The 24,603-nt window shown below is 36.1% G+C and overlaps 1 protein-coding gene across 12 annotated transcripts in view; it reads right to left on the bottom strand.

Annotated features, from left to right (window-relative positions):
* AKAP9 (A-kinase anchoring protein 9) overlaps positions 1 to 24,603 on the bottom strand; it is a 148,273-nt gene that overhangs the window by 69,980 nt on the left and 53,690 nt on the right. For 7 of the 12 annotated variants that reach the window (XM_080663144.1, XM_080663139.1, XM_080663141.1 and 4 more), the window contains 9 exons: positions 19,777 to 19,990; positions 18,998 to 19,196; positions 13,179 to 13,275; positions 11,929 to 12,024; positions 5,046 to 5,399; positions 3,025 to 3,249; positions 1,847 to 1,987; positions 1,264 to 1,367; positions 191 to 286 (listed from right to left, as the gene is read on the bottom strand). In XM_080663144.1, the coding sequence (XP_080519270.1) occupies positions 191 to 286; positions 1,264 to 1,367; positions 1,847 to 1,987; positions 3,025 to 3,249; positions 5,046 to 5,399; positions 11,929 to 12,024; positions 13,179 to 13,275; positions 18,998 to 19,196; positions 19,777 to 19,990 (1,526 nt within the window). The remainder of the gene's footprint in view (positions 1 to 190; positions 287 to 1,263; positions 1,368 to 1,846; positions 1,988 to 3,024; positions 3,250 to 5,045; positions 5,400 to 11,928; positions 12,025 to 13,178; positions 13,276 to 18,997; positions 19,197 to 19,776; positions 19,991 to 24,603) is intronic. The other 5 variants (XM_080663146.1, XM_080663140.1, XM_080663148.1 and 2 more) reach the window with 3 other exon arrangements.

Raw genomic sequence — 24,603 nt, 5'->3', positions numbered from 1 at the left:
AGAAATGAATATGAATACTAATTTATCAGCACTCACCACAAAAAATCCTAATAATTAAACACTGCATAATTTAAAAAATATACCTAATTGAGATAAAAACACTTTATCTCAATTACAAACTAAACATTTATAATTATAAAATAAACATCTTGTTTATTTTATATTGCCATGGTAACTCTAATTTTCATACACTGTCTTTCTTGTTTGAGTTCCATACTGACTGTGTTCCATACTGATGATCCAATGGGGAAGCCAAAATCTTAGGGGCCAAATTCCTCCATGCAAGCTGAGGAAGGAGGTTAGGAGGACACAGAGGGTTGACAATCACAGAAATTAGAAAAGGAGGAAATTAAGTTAGTAGATATTAGTTTTAATTTAAAATTAAAGAAACTGTTTTCATTTGAATAAAATAAGTTTTAAAATATTGTGCTTAAAATCCTTAATATTAATTGGGATAATTATTCTCATTTATATATTACATTTTTATACTAACTTCTACAAAATCAAAGTAAGGAAAACTTTTGTTAACATCAGATCATTAATTTGTTCCTCTGTAAAACTGGGAATGGATTAAAAATTCTCATGTGGCCCAGCCAATGTGGGTCAGTAGTTGAGCGTCGCCCTATGAAACAGGAGGTCACGGTTCATTCCCCATCAGGGCATATGCCTGGGTTGCAAGGCTTGATCCCCAGTAGGAGGTGTGTAGGAGGCAGCCAGCCAATGATTCTCTCTCATCATTGATATTTCTATCTCTCTCTTCCTTTCCCTTCCTCTCTGAAATCAATAAAAAATATATTAAAAAAAAAAGTTCTCATCTGTTATGCAGTAAGTAATGCATGAAAGCTACATGTGGACTATCACACTTAATGTTTTTTTCTCATCACAAACACACCAGGAAGTAGCTTATACTGAATTCATGTCCATCAAGTGAAGGAATAAGACCACAAATACAATTTTGTTTTTTAGTATAAAAATGCCTTATGAGCAAAATAAAATTAATCCAGAAATGTTCAACAACCAAATGATGCTGTAACATTTACTGAGTTAAGTATCTGATCAGTATCTGTTAAAAATTACTTTACATACAAAAAAAATTAAGTGCTTGTCTATTTAAATGACCAAAAACTGTTACTCTTTACATACAAAATATAATGTACAAATAAAAGAAATACACAAGATAAAAATAAGGAAAAATACAATTTATAACACTGAAACAACTATTTTAATTCATTTTTGTGTTAAAAAAATACACATTCTGTATACCTTTCATTGGACAGAACAGCAGGAGGCACATCTTCAAGTTTTCTGTCCAATTCCTTTTCTTTAAAGGTCTGTTCCTCAATTTCCCCTTGCTTTTCATTTTCCTCCTGTGTAAGTTTGTGTAAAGGTAGAGAGGACAAGATAGAAAGGAAACCTGTCATCTTGGAAATAGCATATCATTCCTTTATACTGTTACAAAGTGAAACAGAAACCTTTACATGCAGAACAGATACTGTACAAAATAATATTTAACTATATTTTATCAAGAGATTAGCATTATCAAAAAGAGATAAAAGACTCTATAGATGAAAAAATGTCAGTAGGTTAAAGCTAACGCATGCTTTAGTGCAACAATAAAGTTGGTTAGGCTGCTTGGTGAGACGACAGTTGCTCCTAAGCAATGTCAGATTCAAATTACTTACATAGAATGTAAGGCATCTTAACTCCTCCTATCTTACATGTCAGCCATCACAAATATTTTAAGTGCAATGCCAATAAAGGACACATTTCACAACAACAACAAAGACAAACAAATCCTACTGCATTGTTGATCCATTGCTCCTAGATGGGTCAAAGTCCATACTACCTGTGTTTGCGTACTGCTGTTGCGCAGCTCACAACACAGCTTCTCTCTTCCAGCTAGAGACAGCTGCTTTAGTGCTTCCAGCTCCTCTAAAAGCACCCTCTCTCTCTCTGAAACCAGGTTTTCATTATCTATTGAGGATCTCTAAATAAGAAAAAAGGTCATGAGAGAATATTGTTTGCGACAGAAAATAAAGGCAGAAATATTAAGCAGGTCTGTTTTAACCCCCTGGGACCAAGAGACCCTACCTAGTTCTACCTATGATTCATATCCCATGATAAGGGGTTAAAAGCATTTATAAAGTTCAATGCAAAATTTGAAAGAACAAAAAACAAAAAAAGCTAATTAAGCCTAAATATTTAGGAATTTATTCAACTGAAATAATATTATTTTATATGCCAATTTTGCATTGAAAATTCAGAAGTTTAAATTTACAAAATACAATGAAGAAAAGCAAAATTAATTTTTCCAAATGATTTGTCAACTCCCATTTTTCTGGTGTTCTATATTTGAAAGAACATATTAAGAGTTATTTCTTATTTCTCCTAATAGCTAAGTTCCCAAAATTGAATGTTTTAGTAAGAACTTTTATATAAATATTTCTTGCTTTTCTGCAATGATTTTGAGAGTATATCATATACAGCAATTGATAAGAATCCAGCTCCCAAATACCAAGGAGTATGTAAATTTAGCCAAGAAAGGCATAAGAATGTTATATAAATTTGCATTTCTCAAATCAAGAAGAGATGTTTCCCTGGACAAAGATCCAGAAACATACCACTTCAGATTTCTATTCATGATTTAAAAGGCAGATTAAGGACAGATAAAGATAAACCTTGGAGATGTTAATTGGTGACTCACAAAACTATAAATAAATATGGGAAAACTGAATATTAACAGCACCTCAGCACAAAAAATTTGGAATGATTAAAAAAACAACCTTGCAGCCCTTTTTCCAGTGCCTGCAAAGAAAGATAAATAAAATGGTAGGGACACAATGCACTCCAACAATGAGTCGAATTTCCCTAACAAGACCTAAGGCTGCTGTGCTGATGGAGTCTATTCCTGACATTAAATATTTGTATTTATTCACATTTTGGCAATAATTTCAACTTTTTAAACAAAAGCGATACAAATAATACTATTTTTATCAGGAAGAAAAGGACTCTTAAGTCCCATACCTGGGCTAACTGTCTATTCAGTCTCTTAATCTCTTCTTGTAGCTGCTCTTGGTCTTCTCGCTGTCTCTCCATCTGGCGCATGTGCGCCTGCCTTAGCAGTTCTGTTGCCTGTTGATGTTCTTGGTATTGTCGTACAAGTTCCTGCCTCATATCTTCCAACTGTTCTTCATTTAACATTAGCTGTCTAGAAGCATCCATGCTCGATACCAAAATCTCATCATGGATCTGTAATAATTAAAAAAAAAATCAATCATAACACATTTTGTAGAAATCTGTCAGCATCAATATTTTAAATAAATATGAAAGCAATTCTATTACTCCCACAAAGCATCTGACTTTTTATTGATTTCTTTTTTTTTTACAGAGAGGAAGGGAGAAGGACAGAGTTAGAAACATTGATCAGCTGCCTCCTGCACATCTCCTCCTGGGGATGTGCCCACAACCAAGGTACATGCCCTTGACTGGAATCGAACCTGGGACCCTTCAGTCCACAGGCCGATGCTCTATCCACTGAGCCAAACCAGTTAGGGCCTGACTTTTTAATATACTTATTATAAATTAGAGGCCCGGTGCACAAAATTTGTGCACGGGTAGGGTCCCTAGGCCTGGCAGGGAATCAGGGCCGATCAGGTTCCCCACCTCCCCACCTCCTCCTTCCCTCGCCATCCACGTGCTGCCACCTCGCGGTTCCTCCCTGCCTTCTCTTTCCCTCACTCCTTCAGTGCCCTGCCGCCACTGCTGGTTGCCCACCATGTTCTGCGCCACACCCTGGTGGTCAGCGCACATCATAGTGAGCAATCAAACTCCCGTTCTCCAGATTGAACTCCCGAGGGGACACTTTTCATATTAGCTTTTTATATATATAGATACTTAAAAAATATATTTGTCTTAATTATAATTCTTAATCAACGTGAAGTTAGTTTATCACTATACGTTACATATTCCCCAAAAGTAAAATAGTTATCAGTTAATTTAGATGTAATCTAATTCTAAGGGAGAATAAAGATACTCAAGATTCCTTCCATTATCTATATATTTAACTTAATGAAGCTAAACTTCATATATTTAACTTAATGAAGCTAAAACTCCATTATTCCTTTGACATTTTATAATGGGGAAACATATTTTAAAATTAAATTTATAAAACATGAGAAATTTTACCTATTTAATTTATATTATACAGTGGTCATCACAATACTACAGGGAACTGCTTGATAAGAAACAATCTCCAATAAATTTTATCTGGAAATAAGTTTTATATTCCACTTTCTCATACTCATAAGAAATCAACTCCTTAATGGGTTTCTACAAGTACTTCAATTTCTGAAGAACTACTACTTAAACGATCATTCTGATTTTTCTGCCTTGAATAGTTGCTGGTAAATTAAAGAGATTTTCATGAATACCTCAGGAGTTTTGCACTATAGAAAGAGTTGGCAATTTTATTTAAATATGCCACTAACAAGACATAACCTATCCTGAACATTAATCAAAAATTTGAATTTAGATAATTTTAAGAGGTAGAATTTATTCTGTTAATGGCACAAATAGTTGAGATATAGACACAGAATTGATTCTCCATTAATGGATAGTAAAGAAAAAGAATCAGTATATACAGACTAGAATGCTTTAAATTATTTTCTTAAATTGGTAGCTATTTTCTTGTGATAGTATCATATTAAATTAAGTAATATTAAATTTATTAATTCATATTGTCGAATTATAACATACTTAATCTTGAACTGCCTAAAACAAAATTAATATAGGTATAACTTAAGATTTTACCATGCACAATGTATTAAGACAAATAAGGATACTATGAACCAGACTTGTTTTATTTAATAATAATATTAAGTCATTTACTCATATACCTTAGAAGTAATAAAACACTTTCATTGTGTGAATCATAAGACTGGATTTCATGCTTTCCTCTTCCATTAAGCGACATCACTGCTAATATTTGTATAGTGAAGAAAGTCACAGTTTTATATAAGTTTTTATATTCAAGGAGGCATACTTACAGATTCTCTGGCTATAAATGTTTTATCTTTGGAGAACAGTTCTTCTGAAATAGTCAGTTCATGGTCCTTTGATTCAAGTATATCATCAAGATTATCACTGTTTGATAACAGAACTTCCTTCCCATCTTCTCCTAGCTCCTTACTAAGTGGTTTAAATTCTTCTTTACATTTCATGTCCATTGTCTCAAAAGTCTGAAAACCAAGCTGACCCTGAAGTAATTTCATTTCATTTAAATAATGTTCTTGTTGACAAAGAGCATGTGCTTCTTTCGATGATGAAGTATTTTCTTTTTCTCCAGATATTCTAGATAGTTCAGTTTGTTGAGCAAATGCTACACTCATTGACACAATGACCTAAAGAATAAAGTAAACAAAAAAGGATTAGATTTCTAAATACCAGCAGAAATTAAAAAGCAGGTACCACTCAAAATTATATGACTCTGGTGAGAGGGGAGGGAGTTTGTGGGGCGAAGGATTGAGGAAAAAAGAAAAAAAAAGAGAACTCATGGATGGACAACAGTGTGGTGATTGCACGGTGTGGAGGGTGTGGGTGGAGGTGGAAGAGGGCATAGAGGGGATAAATGGTGATGGAAAAAATAAAATAAAAAATAGGTTAAAAGATAATAAAAAAAGAAAAGAAAAAAATACATGGATTAGAAAAAATCCTGACCTCAAAAAAGAAATCCTATGATAAAGTGATATGGAGGTAAAGATTTGCTAGTTTACAATGAATCTAATGTAAAAGTATTTTTTATACTGCCTGCCTTTTTAAATTAAAAGTTTTTAAATTCTTACTATGACAGCAATAAATGTTCAGTACAGAAATTAGAAAAAAGGAAATAAAAGCCCATATGTTTCTCTCTTCCAAGAAAAATCACACTTTAGTAATACTTTTCTGACTCTTTCTCTCTTTCACTATCAATATGGATATGAATAGATATAGATATGCATTTCCTTTAAAAATGTCAAATTCTAATATTGTAATCTGTGTTTATAGCTTGACTACAGTAAATATATTTTCATGTTAAAATACATTACTATATAATTTTTAATGAGTTTAAAGTTTCAGATTATACAAATATATTATAAATTTATTCTATTTTCTATGTTGGACATTTAGACTAATTGCAGTCTTACACTATATTAAACACCACTGTGACAAAAAATTTTTGTGCATATCCTGTCTTATTTCCTTACAATAAATTCCCAGAAGTGAAATACTTGGTTTGTGCTATTGTGTAATTTCCACTCCAACTATGATCCTAAATCCCTCCTTATTTTGTGTCCCATCCAGCATAGGTACTTAGAAATTCTGACCAGCAGCCTTGGCTCTGACAAATCCAAGCCTCTGAGAACCAATTGCACCAATAACTTTATTTCAAGGGACATTCCACAGAGAATTTGCATTGGGGGAAGCCTGGTTGCCACAATCTGAGATAAAAGCATGCCTGGGCTTTGAAACCCATCTAAAAGGGACCGACCTCAGAACAAAAGCTATACACAAACTGAAAGCGAATAGAAAAAAATATTCCATGCAAGTAGAAACAAACAAACAAACAAACAAACAAAAGGTGGGGTAGCAATACTTACATCAGACAAAACAGACTTCAAAACTAAGACCATAATACGAGACAAAGAAGGACATCATGTAAAATTAAAGGAATCAATTCAACAAGAGACTATAACCCTTGTAAACATATGTGCACTCAACAATGGAACACCTAAATATATAAAGAAAATCTTGGTGGACATTAAGAGACAGATTGACAGCAATACAGTCATTTTGGGGGATTTTAACACCCCACTGACATCAATGGATAGCTCTTACTGACAAAAAATCAACAAGGCACACTGGACCAGATTGATGTTTGATATTTACAGAACATTTCATCCCAAAGCTGCAGAATATACACTCAGAAAGAAGAACAAAGTTGGAAAAATAATGCTACCTCATATCAAACTATACTACAAGGCCACAGTAATCAAAACAGCATGTACTGGCATAAAAACAGACATACAGATCAATGATACATAATAGAGATTTCAGAAATAAACCCATGCCTTTATGCTCAATTACTATTTGATAAAGAAGGCAAGAACATACAATGGAGTAAAGGCAGTCTCCTCAATAAACAGTTTTGGGAAAATTGGACAGATACATACAAAAAAGTGAAACTAGACCATCAAATTACACAATACCCAAGAATAAACTCAAAATGGATTAGAGACTTAAATTTAAGTAGCAAAATTACAAAAATCCTAGAAGAAAATATAGACAGTAAAACCTCAGACATTTCTTAGCAATATTTTTGCCGATATATCTCCTCAGGCAAGGGAAAAATAAACAAATGAAACTACATTAAACTAAAAAGCTTCTGCACAGCACAAGAAACCATCAGCAAAATGAAAAGGTAACACACTGAATCTGAGGTAACCCACATATTCGAAAATGATACATATGATAAAGGGTTAATTTCCAAAATATATAAACAACTCGACACCAAGAAAACAATCCAATTTAAAAAAAGGAGCAAAGGCCGAAACCGGTTTGGCTCAGTGGATAGAGCGTCGGCCTGTGCACTGAAGGGTCCCGGGTTTGATTCCGGTCAAGGGCATGTGCCTTGGTTGTGGGCACATCCCCAGTAGGGGGTGTGCAGGAGGCAGCTGATCGATGTTTCTAGCTCTGTATCCCTCTCCCTTCCTCTCTGTAAAATATCAATAAAATATATTTAATAAATAAATAAATAAATAAATAAATAAAATAAAAAAGGGGCAAAGGATCTGAATAGACACTTCTCCAAAGAGGACATTCAGATGGCCAAGAGAGATATGCAAAGATGATCAATGTCACTAATCATCAGAGAGACACAAATTAAAATCACAATGAGATATCACCTCACACCTGTCACAATGGCTATCATCAATAAACCAACAAACAACAAGTGCTGGCAAAGATGTGGAGAAAAGGGGAACCTTCATGCACTGTTGGTGGGAATGCAGATTGGAGGCAGTTCCTGCATTGAGTGTCTGCCCCCTGGTGGTCAGTGCGCATCATAACTACCGGTCGTTCCGCCATTTGGTCGATTTGCATATTAGGGTTTTATTATATAGGATAGACACAACAGTATGGTGACAGCCAGAGGGCAGGGTGGGTGGGTAGAGGTAGAAGAGGGCCAAGGGGGGATAAATGGGGATGGAAAGAGACTTGGCTTTCTGTGAAGGGCACACACTGTACTATGCAGATGATGTTTTGTTGAGTTGTACACTTTAACCTGTATGGTTTTATTAACTAACTAGAGGCCTGGTGCATGAATATTCATGCACTGGAGGGGGGTCCCTCAGCCCAGCCTGCCCCCTCTCACAGTCCAGGAGCCCTCAGGGGCGGGAGGCGACCTGGCGATCAGGGGAAGGTGACGCCCCATCACACCTCTGCTGCTGCCACTGCCGGTAGCACAAGCCTCAGCCGGCCCTGGTTAACTGAGCCTCAGGCGGCTGGGCAGCCGCCATCTGAGGCTTGCCTGCGCCTCGGCCGGCCCTGGGCAGCTGGGGTGCTGAGGGGACTGGGGGACTCCGGAGGCAGGCACACAAAGTGGCCAGGCCTGCCTGGGGGAGGACCTGGCCTTGCTGCATGCCTGCCGCCCCAGCGGAGCTGAGTGGACTGGGTGCCGCCATCTTGTGGCTGTGGGCGCCACCAAATTTGAGGGCAGGGCAGTTAATTAGCATATTCCCTCCTTATTGGCTGTGGGCACTGTCATCTTTGAGGGCAGGGCAGTCAATTAGCATATCCCCTCCTTATTGGCTGTGGGTGCTGCCATCTTTGCGATGGTGTGAGGGTCAATTAGCATATTCCCTCTTTATTAGATAGGATGTCACCCCAATAGATTCAACATAAAAAGAATTTATATGCCTGGAGTATGACTACCCCCCTGATGTGCCCAGTTACTCTGTGAGGTTTCTTTCAGTAGAACCATTTTTCATCCACTCTACTCATCCTTTTACAACATGCTATTGTTTTATTGAAAAATCAACCATTCTTTGGGACTTTTCTCAGGGCCTGCAATTTTGTAGTAGACAGGAATTTTCTATCTAAAGCAGGATGACAGTCTTGTTTTTAACAACAATAAACTAAACAAAAAGGTACTCTAAAAGGCCAATAGTAGTCATGTCAAGAGAAAATCTTTCTTATCCATAATTTGCTTCCATTCCTTAACCAAATGTACATGCTGTCATGGTCTTAGTGGTAATGGTGCGGCTTTCCTCCAAGCCTTGTTCCAACAGGCTCTTGAATGTGTCTACAACAAGGTGTCCTCCCTTCCCCTCTGGGCTGTGGTTTCTCAAACCTCCCTCTACTCCTGCAGACAGACAGGAGCAACCAGAGGAGACCTTCTTGGCCCAGTTCCTTCACAGCAGCCCCAGGTCACCACCCACTCCACTCTGGAACAGCAGGAGAAGTGCAGACAGGCCACAAAGCTTAGGACTCTTCTCGATTGGCAACAACACTGATGGATAAAGGTGAGCATCCTTTTGAGGCTCTATGTAGACATGCATGCTCACATCTCTAGGTGCATATTCATCCAGTTTTTCTTGGGAAACCAGCAAAGCATAGCAAAGGGACCTGGTGTTAGAGCCACAGGGCTTCATTCCAGCTCTTGTATTCATCTCATTCACCATGGAATCTTGAACATCCAACCTTCAGTTTCTTCATCTGTAAATTGTTGAAGACAATGCCTACATTGCTAGATTATTGGAAGAAGAGCTTAAAATAAAATAGGTGCTATGGCAGTATGTTTGATAAGGGAGGAGACTTGGAGGAAAATTAGCATATGCACAGGCTGTGTTGGAGATGGGCACAGCTCCAGTTTATGTTGTAGGATCATGCCAATTCTCAGTTTCCCTTGGACTCCAAGAGTTGTCATTTTTATCAAGCTGTTTTATTTTTATTATTATGCCATCAACATACTCCCCTCTGCTTTACTCCCATTAATGACTTAACCCGCTTTCCATGTCTCAGTATAGCGTATTTATAATTTCTTTCAGCTGTCTGTAAAAAGGTTCCACCTGTAACCTCTGCCCTGTTCCCAGCGCCATCTCAGGACTCAGAGGTTCCCAGCATCCCATCCCTAGGCTATGCTCAGGGGTTCATTTGTACCAGTTCCCTAAAGAGTAAGAAGCACATTCTGCTCCTGGCAGACTGAGTGGGCCTTTCTGGAGTGTCACAGTGCTGGACAGAACAGGAATGTTTAGATTGCTAACGTCCAATGTTGGTCTTCACTCTCTAACCCTTATGGGAACAAATTCATGTCTGCACCCCACTGGGTAGAGCCGTTTTCATTGCTCACTGCAGACACGGTAGTCCTCCCTACCCTGGGGGTGCCGTCCCTGCCCTCAGTCCACAGATTTTATTCCAGATGTCCACCTGCATTCTTCCATCAAACCACCATACACTTTGCCAGGGCAGCTCTCCTTGCTTGCTAATGCTTCTGTGAGCTTTCTTTGAAACAGCTGAGGGGTGGGGAGCCTATGGAGGAATGATGCTTTACAAATAAAAAAATAATAATGGAGTATACATTAGGATTTGTCATCTCCACAGGGCATGGAGCAGCAGGAACTGGCTAGTGAATGACAACACTACCCTCTGGTGGCCAACCTAGGCTAGAATCCAAATTGTGCAGGCTCTCTGTTAGCAGGTATCTTTGGGTTTCTATACAATGCAGAGTTTCCCCACTAATTCCATAGAAACCATAATCAAGCAGTGAAAAGAATTCCCCAGAAAGCATTTGGGCCAGAAAGAAACATAATAGAAAAGTCCCATATTTTAGCGTTTGAATTTTTTTTTTTTGTCCTCCAACAATGAGCTGAATTTCTGAATACTTCAGAGCTCACTAAAGAAGCTCAGACTTTTAAGGGCATTCTATAATTTTGCTTTTAATAAACAGAATTTTAAGCCATTGCTATCTCTGTTACTGAGGGTTACTATTAACCGAAAATACTTATGAAATTCTTTAAAAGGAATGAAAGTTTGTGCTTCTTTTGCATTAAGTAAAAAGCCAGGTAGAGAAAACCTACATTTTTAAAAAGAACTACATAATGAGAGCTATATAAAAGATGATGCCTCACTTTTTAATTTGATCTCTAGGAACTAAACATTCAATTCAGATACAGAAGTGACTGAGTCCTGATGGCCCATATATTTCCTTGGGTTTTAGCCTCTTCATTTAATTTATGTTTAACCTAATTCCCATGCATTTCCTGTATATCCTATCAATCCTCCCCCCTTAAAATATATATACTCCACTGGGATTGTTATATTGGAACAGTGATATATTGTAATAAATAAGAAGACAAACTCAGAATTCAACTGTTGCAATGTAAAAACCTGATCAGGTATATGAATTTTTAAAGAGAATACAAAGACAAAATAAATGGGATCATAATGGTAGGCTAGGTAATATACTTGGTATTCAAGAGTTTAAAAGAATGGTTCTGGGCATAGCAGCTAAGAGTATCTATTATAGTCATTAACATCACAGTAATGTCTCTGGGAAAAGGTGAGCAAAGGTAATATATAAAAGACCAACCACCTTTTTTCTCATTTCCTACCACATTCCCCACCTTTAAGGAAGGCCAAACTCCTACTATTCACAAGGTATTGAATTTATAAAAACTTGTTTTGATATTTTGGAAATTTCTGATTACTATTCCCCATCAAGAAAAGAATGCTTTTTCTCAAAGAAAACGTCACAGGATGTTGAACTTAAAGACAGGCCATGTATGAAACTTATAACAAAAAAAGAAAGTGTGTTACCATCAATAAAACTTACATTTTTTGAAGACTCAAGGGAGTATAAACCACAATAATCTTCTGGACAAACTATAAACTTACCTTAGCTACTTCTTCTTCTAATCGTTCTTGGTACTGTTTTTCCAACAACTTAACCATATTTGTTTCTTGTTCCACTCCAAATCCACCACCTGAAAACTAAATTAAAAAGTAAAATATGGCATTTATTTACACTAATTATATACAACTTATTTATAAACTTCTACTCTCAAATATCTTCAAAAGATCAGTATTTCTTAGAAAACTTCTGAGTTTTAATAAATAAATTTCAGTTTCACTCTCTTAATTAAAAACAATAATTCTAGTGAATAATTGTAATGTATACTTCTACTAAATAATTATACTTGCTACTGTGCACTTAACAAAGATGCAAAGTGAGAAAATATTTACATATTTATATTTAATAACATTCAATTCTAGGGTGAGACAAAGATACTTCTTAATATAATGAATAAGATGTGTTTATTTAATTTTAAGTAATGTTAACAGTGGCTAGCTTTGCTCATGAAATTATAAGCAAATTTCCTTCTTTGTACACATGAATAGTATCCAATTGTCTATAAATACAAATTATTTTTATAAATAGAAAAAACCATAAATGTTTCTTTAATGTAAATGTGTTCTCAGCATGAAAGCATTTCTTTACTAAATATCTGAATGTCATACGAAGAGATACTCCAAACAGAATGAATGTGAAAGAATAAAAAAGGTAGCCAACATCTCTCCTTTGCATCCAGAATGAGAGAGAGCAAGGATCTTTATTTTCTGTGGGACTTAGAACTAAAAATCTACTAAGACCAGGGTTTTACAGTTATAATTCTCAAAAAAGTGGCCATAAATGGGGAATAGACAGAACACTGAGGAAAGGCAGGAGGTGGTTTACTTAGATGGCATATACTGGAAAAGATGAGGGCTTTTATATATAACATGGCCAATGCTGAAGGAAGCCTCATCCACTGTCCCCAACTACCATCTTGGGTTCAGGAAATTCCTAAACCCTACTCTAGAGATGGTCTGGTCCAACTTCCCATGGTGATAAGAAAAGCTGTTGGCAAAGGCACTGAAACTAATTTGTCATGCAGCCCATATAATACAAAATAAAACAAGTTTTAAACTAGATCATATTCAGGGGGAAAAAACCCTTTATTCTTCTGGGTATTTTATATAAGGTATTATCCCCATATTTATGATGCTTACTTCTCAGCAACTATTTATTGGATAATTACTAAACCATACATAGAAATGACAGTAAGAAAAAAATAAGTACACATTCCAGTTTAAAGATATAATACCTCTGTTGTACCATCCATGTTCTGTTTTAGACAATTTCCAGTTTGCATGGTTTTCCGTACATCAGATTCAGTAATTACGACTGAATCAATGGAGAAGCTAAATATAAATAGAAGAGGGTGAAATAATTAGAGTTGTGAGTTTTACTGATAATCCAAATTTAAAGCATGCATGAATGTGTGTACTGGAGCAGGGGAAACAAAAATGATAGGTCAAGAGTTACAGATATTATATTTTAAACCATATTAGTTATTTATTTTCCATTTAAAAGTAAAATAACATAACTGAAAGAGTATTTTAACATCACCAATGAATTTCATGTCATTTTATTTTATTTTCTCAATATGTTTTTATTGATTTTTAGGGAGAGGAAGGAAGAGAGAGAGAAACATTGATTGGCTGCCTCCTGCACACCCCCTACTGGAGATGGAGCCCACAACCCAGGCATGTGCCCTGACTAGGAATCGAACAGATGAAGCCAAGGATCAGAATAGTGCATATAAGAAGCACTGTTTCCTAATTGCTTCTTATATGCACTATTCTGATCCTTGGCTTCAGTCTTTTGTACCTCTTGGTACATGGGTTGACACTTAACCACTGAGAAGCACTGGTCAGGATCATGTCATTTTCTAAAGTCTACTACAAATGTCTGACACAAAGCTATTTATAGGTATAGATATTTTAAAAATGTTATCTATAACATTATTGAGTAAAAAAGTTTATAAAATCTCATTTCTATTAAAAATTATTTATAGCCAAAACTGGTTTGGCTCAGTGGACAGAGCGTCGGCCTGCGGACTGAAAGGTCCCGGGTTCGATTCCGGTCAAGGGCATGTACCTTGGTTGCGGGCACATCCTCAGTAGGAGGTGTGCAGGAGGCAGCTGATCAATGTTTCTCTCTCATCAATGTTTCTAGCTTTCTATCCCTCTCCCTTCCTTTCTGTGAAATATCAATAAAATATATTTTAAAAAAATTATTTATATGCACACACATCCACACCAAAAAAGAAGTCTGGAAGAATGCACATGAAAAGTAACAATGATTACCTCTAGTGGAACTGGGAGCAGTGACAGTGAAGGGAAGATTCTTAATTTATACAGAGTCACTTCTGAAATGTTTTTATTTTTAATCTGTGTTATCTTTTGGTATTTTATAAAAAAGTTCCTAAAATGCTTAACTAAGGTCATAAAAATAAGGTAAGATTAATATTTAGGAACTGTGGGTAAAAAATTAAAGGGTAAAAATTAAAATTTTCTTTTTAGCTAATATGATTTCTCACTCCCATTTTCGTGTGCACCCATGCTGCCTTCTCCATTCCACCCTTCTCTTGCCCACCTCCTCCTTTCTTTCTCCCATTGTCTTCTTTCAGTTCGCCATCCCCAAAAGGCCGGATACAAGTTGTCATTGTCCCATTTCATAACTTACATAACTAATCCCCTCCTGATAGACGTTTGATTGTTTCCAAATGTTCACTACTACAAATAATACTACAATACAGATCCTCATAAATATAATCTATGGATGTTTTTATATAATAAAATCGTGCCCTGGCCAGTTTTGCTCAGTGGATAGAGTGTCGACCTGCGGACTCAAGGGTCCCAGGTTTGATTCCGGTCAAGGGCATGTACCTTGGTTGCGGGCACATCCCCAGTAGGAGGTGTGCAGGAGGCAGCTGATTGATGTTCCTCTCTCATCGATGTTTCTAACTCTCTATCCCTCTCCCTTCCTCTCTGTAAAAAATCAATAAAATATATTAAAAAAAATAAAATAAAATAAAATCGTAATTGTCAGGCTTAATATTTAAATTTTTAATATAATGCCAGAGTACAAAATGTTATATTAATTTTGTTCCCAAAACAGTATCATTTAAGTAATTTCTCAAAACTTCAGCAACATGAAGTTCTAACAGTCTTAAAACTTTGTTAGAACACGTGTCTTTATTTTTGAGATGACATGTCCTTTCAAATGCTATCGGCCAAGCAAGTTTCTCTGCTATGAATCACCTATTCATGTTCTATATTCATAGTCTATGTTCATGTGAAACAAATGGAAAAACTCGTTTCCCTTGACTTTCTTTTCTGCCCTTTCCTGGTTCTCCTATCTTCCTCAACATTTTGTCTCTGTTTCCTAATTGCTTCTTATATGCACTATTCTGACCCTTGGCTTCAGTTTTTATTATTATTGTCATAGCCTAGAAAACCCTCCTGATTATTTATTGAGCCATTAAGATACAAACTCCAAAAAAGTGCTACTAAGTTACATTGACTTCATTCTGTAGTTTTATAGCATTTGAAAGTATTTATCCCAAATTAAAAAAAATCTAACACCGAATTCACTGCTCCCCTCTTACAGTTAAGGTCCCATTCCCCACCAGCCTGATTTATTTATTTATACTTATGCACCATTATTCTCCATATTCTCTAAGCCCAAACAACAAAATCAACTTTGATTTTTTCCTCTGCTTTGCTCCCAACATTACTCCACCCCAAAGTCTCATATCCATTCCTTGATTTCCTTTTCTCCTAGGGCCACTCCAATATTACAAAAATGTACAGGATGGACAGTGAAAAATGCCATACAGAGATGGGTTTATATTCTAGCACTTTGGCTGTATCATCATGTTTCATTACCCAATCACTCCTTTTAAAAAATTATTTTGTGAATAATTATTGTTTCAATGATTAGATAGAAGTCCCATGAAAGAAAGGGCAGCTTTATATACATCTAAAGCTTCTTCCATGCTATCTGGCCAAGGCTCTTCCCTCACAATCTTAAGAGTGGTTGTTGTTGTTATTATTATTATTATTATTATTATTATTATTATTGAGATGCTTAAATTATCTGCACCAAATAACAGAGGCAATAAAAAGTCAAATCAGAGGTGGTCAAATGCAGGTCTGACTCTTATGCCCATGGTCCTTCTAACCCCATATTATATCCCTAAGAGGCTTCTAGTATGACATAACCAATGTGTTAAATGAACAACTCTATTATTTTTCTTAAACTAGTTCACGTCTATCTTAGGAGAACACAACATTCTTTATTCAAAAAGTGTTATGGTTGTGTCCAAATGTATGATGGCAGTTACAAAAAATGACTGACTCATTACTGTTAGTAAGAGTGAGCATGGTGGTCAATAAATGTCTCTTTGGCAATGGGGTGGGGGAGGGAAGTAATGATTTTAGTTGAAAGGTATACTCAATACATTTCCACTGAGTATAGAAACTCTGAGAGGGGGTGGCAAGCTGGCAAAAGTTCAAATGCAGGAACAGCAAAGCCTACATTTCATAAAATTCCCCTTTTTCATGCTTTGGAGAAAAAGCATCACTAATTAAAAGAAGGCTATTTGAAATATTGTAGCTGGTTATTAGAGAGTTTTTGCTATCTACCTATTTCCTTTCCCATCAGTGGTTTCCAAGTGGCAATCCATGGACTGCCTGCATCAGAATTACCTGGTTACAAATACAAGTGTCCAGGTTCCATCTCAAAGCTAATAAGTCTGTAATTTTAAGTATTAAAAAATAACATTGTTTCAATAATATAAAATTCAAAATTTAAATTAAATTTCTGATGCATGATTAAGTTTGGGGACACCTGATCTCAAATAAAATGGAAGCTTTAAAAGGCTGTGCCAATGCTGGGTAAACAATTCCAAAGCCTACATACAGACCCTGAATCAAAGGAGAAGCATACTGCTTCCAAGGAACTGTTGACATTCACTATTTTGTCTCAAAAAAAAAAAATTGTCTTGAGATTAGTGTCTATAAAGACATCAGTCCAAGGAAGCAGAGCCAAGCAGTTAGATGAAATATTTGAGGACTTTACAGAGCTAGTTATACACTATAGTATACTTCCCAAATAAAGTATTGTTAACTGTTCATTCATTTAACAAATATTTATTGAACACCTACTGTGCATAGGGAATTGTTATAAGGTTTGGGATATATCAGTGACGTAAATAGACAAAAACCTCCACCTTTCTAACACTTCACAGGAGACAGTCAATAAGTAAAACAAACTACCCTCAAAATACACACACACTCTCTCTCATTTTTTTTTTTACTCATTTTTAATTTTATATATACAATAAACAATATTAAGTAATATGGAAAAATGAAGCAGAAAATTAGGATACAGGCTCTAAGGGATGATTTTAACCTAAACAGGGTGCTCAGAATTGGTCTCATGGAAACATGACATTTGAATAAAGACCCCATGAAGGTGAGTGTGTTGGGCATGCAAGCATCTGGAGAAAGATCACTTAGGTCAGTGGTCGGCAAACTCATTAGTCAACAGAGCCAAATATCAACAGTACAATGATTGAAATTTCTTTTGAGAGCCAAATTTTTTAAACTTAAACTTCTTCTAACGCCACTTCTTCAAAATAGTCTCGCCCAGGCTGTGGTATTTTGTGGAAGAGCCGCACTCAAGGGGCCAAAGAGCCACATGTGGCTCGCGAGCCGCAGTTTGCCAACCACTGATTAGGTAAAAGGAACCCTTGCAGGACATTTGGTCCTGTTCAAAATGTCCACTGAAATGTTTGGTTCCCATGAAAAGGTCCTTGAAATTTGGTCCTATCAGAAACAACTATGAATATATTTGGTCCATGCCAAATGGACCTTGATATTTAATCCTGTTAAAAACATCCATGGTTAGAAAATGTCCCTGGGTTCAAATGGCCCATAATATTTATTTATATTTTTGGTTTACAGGATTAATACATAAAAATACTATCACGTTTTATTGGTTGAATAATTATGTGGTGACTGTATTGCCAATAATGACCCTTCTCACCTCAGTAGTCTAGCTGGTAATGGCACAGAGGTTAGGTAGATGCGTTGGTGTTTGAATTTTGTAGAAGAGTGGATTTAACTAACAAAGACCTTTTGGTGTGGACCAAATGTCTCCATGGACATTTTAACAGGATCAAATGTCCACTAATCGAAGGAACAGAAATGAGAAGTCCCTAAAGCAGGAGCATATCCACGATTTGATGATCTCAAGTAGACTAGCTTGAGAACAGTAAATGACAGGCAAGCCAGTCGGAGATAAAGTCAGAGAGGTTATAGGGACTCATCATGTAGGCCCCCATAATAGCAGTGTAAGAACACAAGAGCACTGGAATAACCTCATCTGTTTTAAATTTTAAAAGCAAAGTTCTAGAACTGTGTTGAGTTCAGACTCTGGGGAAGAGTTCAGGTAGAAGCTGGGAGATAGTTTGCTGCCACAATCCAAGTGAGACATGACGATGGCAGTGACCAGAGGAGTGGTGAGAAGTGGTCCAGTTTGGATGTATTTTGGAGGTACAGGTAACAGCATTTATTGATAAGTGAAAGTGGGGTCTGAGAGAAGAGGAGTCACCATAGATGGAGATGCTTTTGAGGGGAGGATCCAGAGTTTTATTTTGGACATGGTGAATCTGAGCATTAGACAATCAAGTGGGGAAAGTCCGGCCATGACTGGAATGATCGTATCTTAGAGTCCTTGTGTATTCCTCACATCAAAGTAGTAAAGACTAGGCATACAATAAACAACAAGTACATGCACACTGCCTCATTTAACCCAGCAGATTAATAACTACCAGCACCCTTATAAAATATAGGTGTAAGTAAAATTCCTATAATAAAATGTCTGGTTTACATTAACATTTACTTTACACATTTTAAGATAACTACCTCCTGTTCTTATTTCTTGATAATACTACATCCCATCTCTTTTAAATAACTTTGCTTAAGTTACTTTTCCCCCCTTAAAACAACCATCCTATGAGTGTTACTAAGCTACAAATACTATTAATTGAAATTATAAGTAGATGGATACCTTGGCTGAACTGTGGACTCACTAATAGCTTGAAGCCTTTTCTGCAAAAAATGGATCTCTGCTTCATAGTTTTCTTCAGTTTCTTTCAACTGTTGCTGCAAAGAGGATATGAGTTTTTCTAATTCTTGGACTTGTCTTTCAAGTTGTTTAATTTTTTCAATATGTTGCAGGGTCGATAACTTGCTTTTATGACTGGCATCTAAGATAAACATAAGGAAAGACATTTAATACAAATTTCTTAGTGAAATACCACAATCACTTTTCTGTGTGTGCAGAGAATATTCATATATAAAGCTATTCCTGATCAAGCTCCTGCTAATAATTTGGGCTTTACCCCCCCCCCCACACACACACACACTACTTTTTCACACACCTTGCACTCTCAATTCTCCAATTTGGATGCAGTCTGTCACACCTGTAGGTTTAAATCTCAGGAGCCTGCCCTAAAATTCCAACCTCCCTACTCCTGCCCACTGCCTGACCCTACTCATCCTCCAAGGAAGTACTAGACTTTTCCTCTCTCCTACCATTCTTTCTATTCATTCTATTATAGAAATTGTCTTACTGTTTTCTAACAGTTTATTTTATATTGCTTTCCCACTGGATTTGACTTCCTTTGGGAACATATTTCAGTGATTTTAGATTTCATAAGCACTTGATAAACAAAAGAATCCAAGACTGAGATATACAATTACCTTCCTCTATGGGCTCTAAGACAAGAACAGAATCACTTATTTACTTCATAGTAAAATTTTACAATTTTGTCAAAAACCATTTACCTGTTTCCTGTGTTTTTATATTCTGTATCTCTAACTGGTGAATTTTCTGAACTTCCTTGATTTTTTCCTCTTGAGCAAAAATAAGTTCCTCTTTAAGATTGCAAAGAGCTTTATCTTTTTCATTTTCCATGTATGCACGAACCTGATCCACATGAGTCGAATAAACCAGAGAGAGGCATATACGTTGAGCTTCCATTTGTAGCCTTAAATCATTCTTAAAAGTGAGTGTATATACGTTAGAAAATTTTAAAATGACAAATCAAATAATTTAACTTCTGTTTTCTTGCATATACTGACCACAAAATGGAAAATACATGAAATTACAGTTTAAAAATTCATGTAAGAAAAGTGAAGTTTAATTTTTTTCTCACTTTTCATTCTGCTGCATTGATCTACTTATCTTTTTCCTGGAAAGTGCCATAATGCTTTCATTAGCTCAGGTTTATGGTAAATTCTGATATCTGGTATAGCCAGTATGGCATCATCTTTTATTTTTATTTAGAAATATTTTAAATGTAAAGAAATACAAAGAAAAATGTAATAAACATCTATGTATTCACACCCCATATTAACAAATACTAATATATTGTTTTTTTAAAACAGATTTCTTCTCCCTATACATTTTTTTTTGGTTTAAAACAAAAATATAAATAAAATTTAATCTACCATATTCCCATTCCTCCTTCCCCAGAGACAATCATTATCACATTAGTTACAAGTCCAGTCCACTACTTATACTGTCACTTCTCAACATATCTGTAGACAATGTACTATATTTAGTGTTCTAAGGAATTCACATAAATAGAGCAAAATGGTATTTATATTACAAACCACTCTTCTCATGCAATATCCTTCTGAGAGTTATCCATGTAGATACAGGTTAACTTATTTTAACTGTAGTATAGTATTTATGACTACACTACAATCTTTCCATTTCCTTTCTGGAGATAAACTGGATTTCTACTTTTTTATATTTCAAAAAATGTTGCAATAAATTCTTATACACATTTCTTGTAAAATGTGCCAGTGCTTTCCTAGTGTAGTGATTCTCAAACTTTAGTATGTATCAGATTCATCTGGAGTGCTTATTAAAACAGATAGCTAGGCCCTTCCTCCAGAATTTCTGGTTCTGGATATCTGGTGTGGGGCTCGAGAATTTTGAGTTTTAACCAGTTTCCAAGTGATACTGAAGTTGCTGGTCAGGAACCACACTGAGAGCCACCTAGAAATGCAGTATCTGGGTTGTAGCTAATGCACATGAACTATATCAGATTTTACCAAACATTTTATATATAATTATACCAATGTATACTGACATTAGCAGTTTATGAGTCCTCATCGCCCCCATAGCTTCACTACACTTTTTACTGAGACTTATTTTGCAATCTGATGGGTAGAAAATGCTGGGGGGTTTTGTTTTTAAATGAATCCATCTTTTTTTTTTTTACACATTAAAAAAATATATATTTTTTATTGATTTCAGAGAGAAAGGGAGAGGGAGAGAGAGAGATAGAAACATCAATGATGAGAATCATTGATCGGCTGCAACCTTCATGCCCCCCACAGGAGATCAAGCCCGCAACCCGATACCCTTCAGTCCACTGAGCCAAACCAGCTAGGGCTAGAAAATGCTGTTTTTTTGTTACATCAATTTATAAAGTTAAAAGTATCCTTTCATGTTTATTAGCCATTTTGGTTTCCTATTCTGAGACAAATGTCTGTACATATCCTTTGTTCAATTTTATAATTTTAATCCTCTTCTTACATTAGTATTCTTTACACCTTCTTCAGATTAACCTCCCCCTTTTTTTTACTGTATGTGGCAAATATGTAATCCCAGTTCTTCAACTTGTTTTGTAGTATTATTTGTAAAACAGATATAATGACATTTATCAATCTTTTCTTGTGTATCTTTGTCTTCATTAAAAGTCTTTCCCTATCAAGATCCTAATTTCCTCTTATGTGAACATCTTTAACCAATCTTGAGTTATTGTATTCTAAAGGGTAAGGATCTAATTCCCTAATTTCCCACCCCAAATATCAAAAGGATATTTGCCAAAAAGCATAAAAGAATGTTATCAATAACCTATATCAATTTGAAAACATAATCTAACATGAAGGCCTATGCTGTTTCACTGTTGGTTCTTGATAAACTGGCTTTGTTTTGTTTATTCTTTCTTTTATTCACTCATTTAAAAAATATTATTAACTGCCTATCTTGTGTCGGACATCATTCTAGTCCCTAGGAATACAGCAGATAGGGTTCTTGCTTTCAAAGAGCTGATATTCTAGTTGTTCCTCTTGTAGTTTCTAAATGCCAATGCCTTTTTCAATTCTAATTATTACCTTCAATTTTACACATATACATTTCAATCCATATTGTCCCCAAGCATCAATAATCAATCATATCAGTAGCAATTCTGCCACTCCTCCCTCTTCCTTGAATCCTGACATTGATGAGACTTCTGTGATATTATTTTCCTCCTGCTCAAACTTCCTAATTATATTCATATGGAATTATACTTCAAAATTATTTGTTACCTTTAATTATAAAAAAAATCTTAACACCCACATCTATTTTGGTTTCAGTGAGAGATATCTGTTCTATTTACTAAGTTTATTTAGTCCCAGGAGTAGTAATTTGTGTGGCCTTAGCATTATTTCTAAGCATATTTTGATTGCTCTTAGGTGTCACTGTTGTGTAAATTATTGCTCAGTTTCTTCTGTGAGCTTCCTTCCATACACACATATTCACTCTCCTCCCTACCAATCAGGGGGTTTGTCTTGGTAGTGATGAGTGGGCAGGGACAATTTACAGGCTTGCCTTCCTTCACTTTCTGTAAGTTAATGTCATCTTTAGTAGAGGAAATAAAATTCCTATTGAAAAAATGTGACCATTTTATTATCTTCATATTTAGGTCCTCTTCTAATAATGCTTTTTAAATGATTTTTGGTATTTTAGGATTAATTAGTCCTAGCCGGTTTGGCTCAGTGTAGAGCGTCAGCCTGCAGACTCAAGAGTCCCAGGTTCGATTCTGGTCAAGGGCACATGTCTGGGTTGCGGGCTCAGTCCCTGGGGGGGGTCATGCAGGAGGCAGCCAATCAAGTTTCCCTTTCATCATTGATGTTTCTCTCTCTTCCTCTCCCTTCCTCTCTGAAATCAATAAAAATATGTTTTTAAAAAATTAAATTAAAACCAGTTTAAGGTTTTGAAAATAATTTCAGATATTTAGCAATCATTAAAAATTATGCAATTTGAATTTTGTAATTATTTAAGTTATTAAAATGGAAACTATCTTCACATATACTATAAATATGAACATGTTAGACTAATAAAGAGAAAACTTTCCAGTGGTTTCCTTTTGTATCCTATATAATGAAACCCTAATATGCAAATCGACCGAACGGCGGAATGACCAGTCGCTATGATGTGCACTGACCACCAGGGGGCAGACGCTCAATGCAGGAGCTGCCCCCAGCCCGCAAGCCCCAGGCCAGCCAAGGTGGGTGTCAGCGGGGGGCCCCAATCACCCTGCTGGTCACCCTGCAGATTGGCCCTGATCGCCGGCCAGGCCTAGGGACCCTGCCTAGGCACGAATTTTGTGCATCAGGCCTCTAGTATAAAATAAAATCTCAACATCTTACAAAGTCTATAAGGCTCCCCAAGATCTGGCCTCTTACTTCTTCAAACTCTTCTTCCACTCTTCCTCTCTCAAAATCAACTAAACACACTTTCATTCTGCAACTCAAATTCATCTATATCTTCACAATTGCTCTGATTTCCTTGTGGTAGGCTCCTCCCTGTCAATCAGATCTCAGTTCAAATGTCAGTTCCTCCAAGAAACCTTTCCTGACCACTCTATCTAATGCTGCCACATCACTACCCCTCATTCTCTATCACCTTAACTGTTTTATTTTCTTCCTAGGACTTACCACTATTTCTAACTACTCTACTTGTTTCCTTGTATACTGCCTGCCTCCATCACCAGAATATATATGCTCTCTGAGATCTGGAATCATCTTTCTCTTGTTTACCATTATACACCTATACCTGGCAAGAGATTCAGTAAATACTTGTTACATAAATGAAGAAACACAAAGATTGAGTTAGTATCATTACATAAGAAACCCAGTGGAATTTTCCTGTTATTTCTAATATTAGTATATAGCAAATGTAAATTGTTGGGAGTGATCTATTATTACTTATTACATGCATTCTTTAACTGTATTTAGAATTAATACTTTTTCCCCTTTCAGGTATAATGATACTCAAAGAAAACTCTAGGGCAGGGGTGGGCAAACTTTTTGACTCAAGGGCCACAATGGGTTCTTAAACTGGACCGGAGGGCCGGAACAAAAGCATGGATGGAGTGTTTGTGTGAACTAATATAAATTCAAAGTAAAGGAGCGGAGGGGAGAGCAAGAGAACCCTCCGCTCTTTTGGCTCCGCGGGCCGGATAGAACAGCCGAATGGGCCGGATCCGGCCCGCGGGCCGTAGTTTGCCCATGGCTGCTCTAGGGCTTAAATTGAGATTTTTTTTTTCAGGGAAATATAGTTTCATAACTACTGAACAACTATATAGAGTACTTTAAATTTAAGAGTTAATTTTCAGTTGTGGAACCTTGAAAACACCAGTATGAATTAAAATTCTGAAAATGATCTTTGGGATTGTAGCAAAATAGTAAAAAAATAATTTTTGTAAAGTTTATATTCTGAACATAGTTATTTAAATTCTTGCCTTTTCAAAGAAAATGTGAAACCATTACTTTTTTTTTTATTTGTTGAGCAGAATGTACAACACAGATGAACTGAAAGAAAGCCAACAA

This window comes from Plecotus auritus (genome assembly GCF_963455305.1).
Source record: "Plecotus auritus genome assembly, chromosome: 4".
Classification (NCBI taxonomy): domain Eukaryota; kingdom Metazoa; phylum Chordata; class Mammalia; order Chiroptera; family Vespertilionidae; genus Plecotus; species Plecotus auritus.
This window is presented reverse-complemented; position numbering and strand designations above follow the sequence as displayed.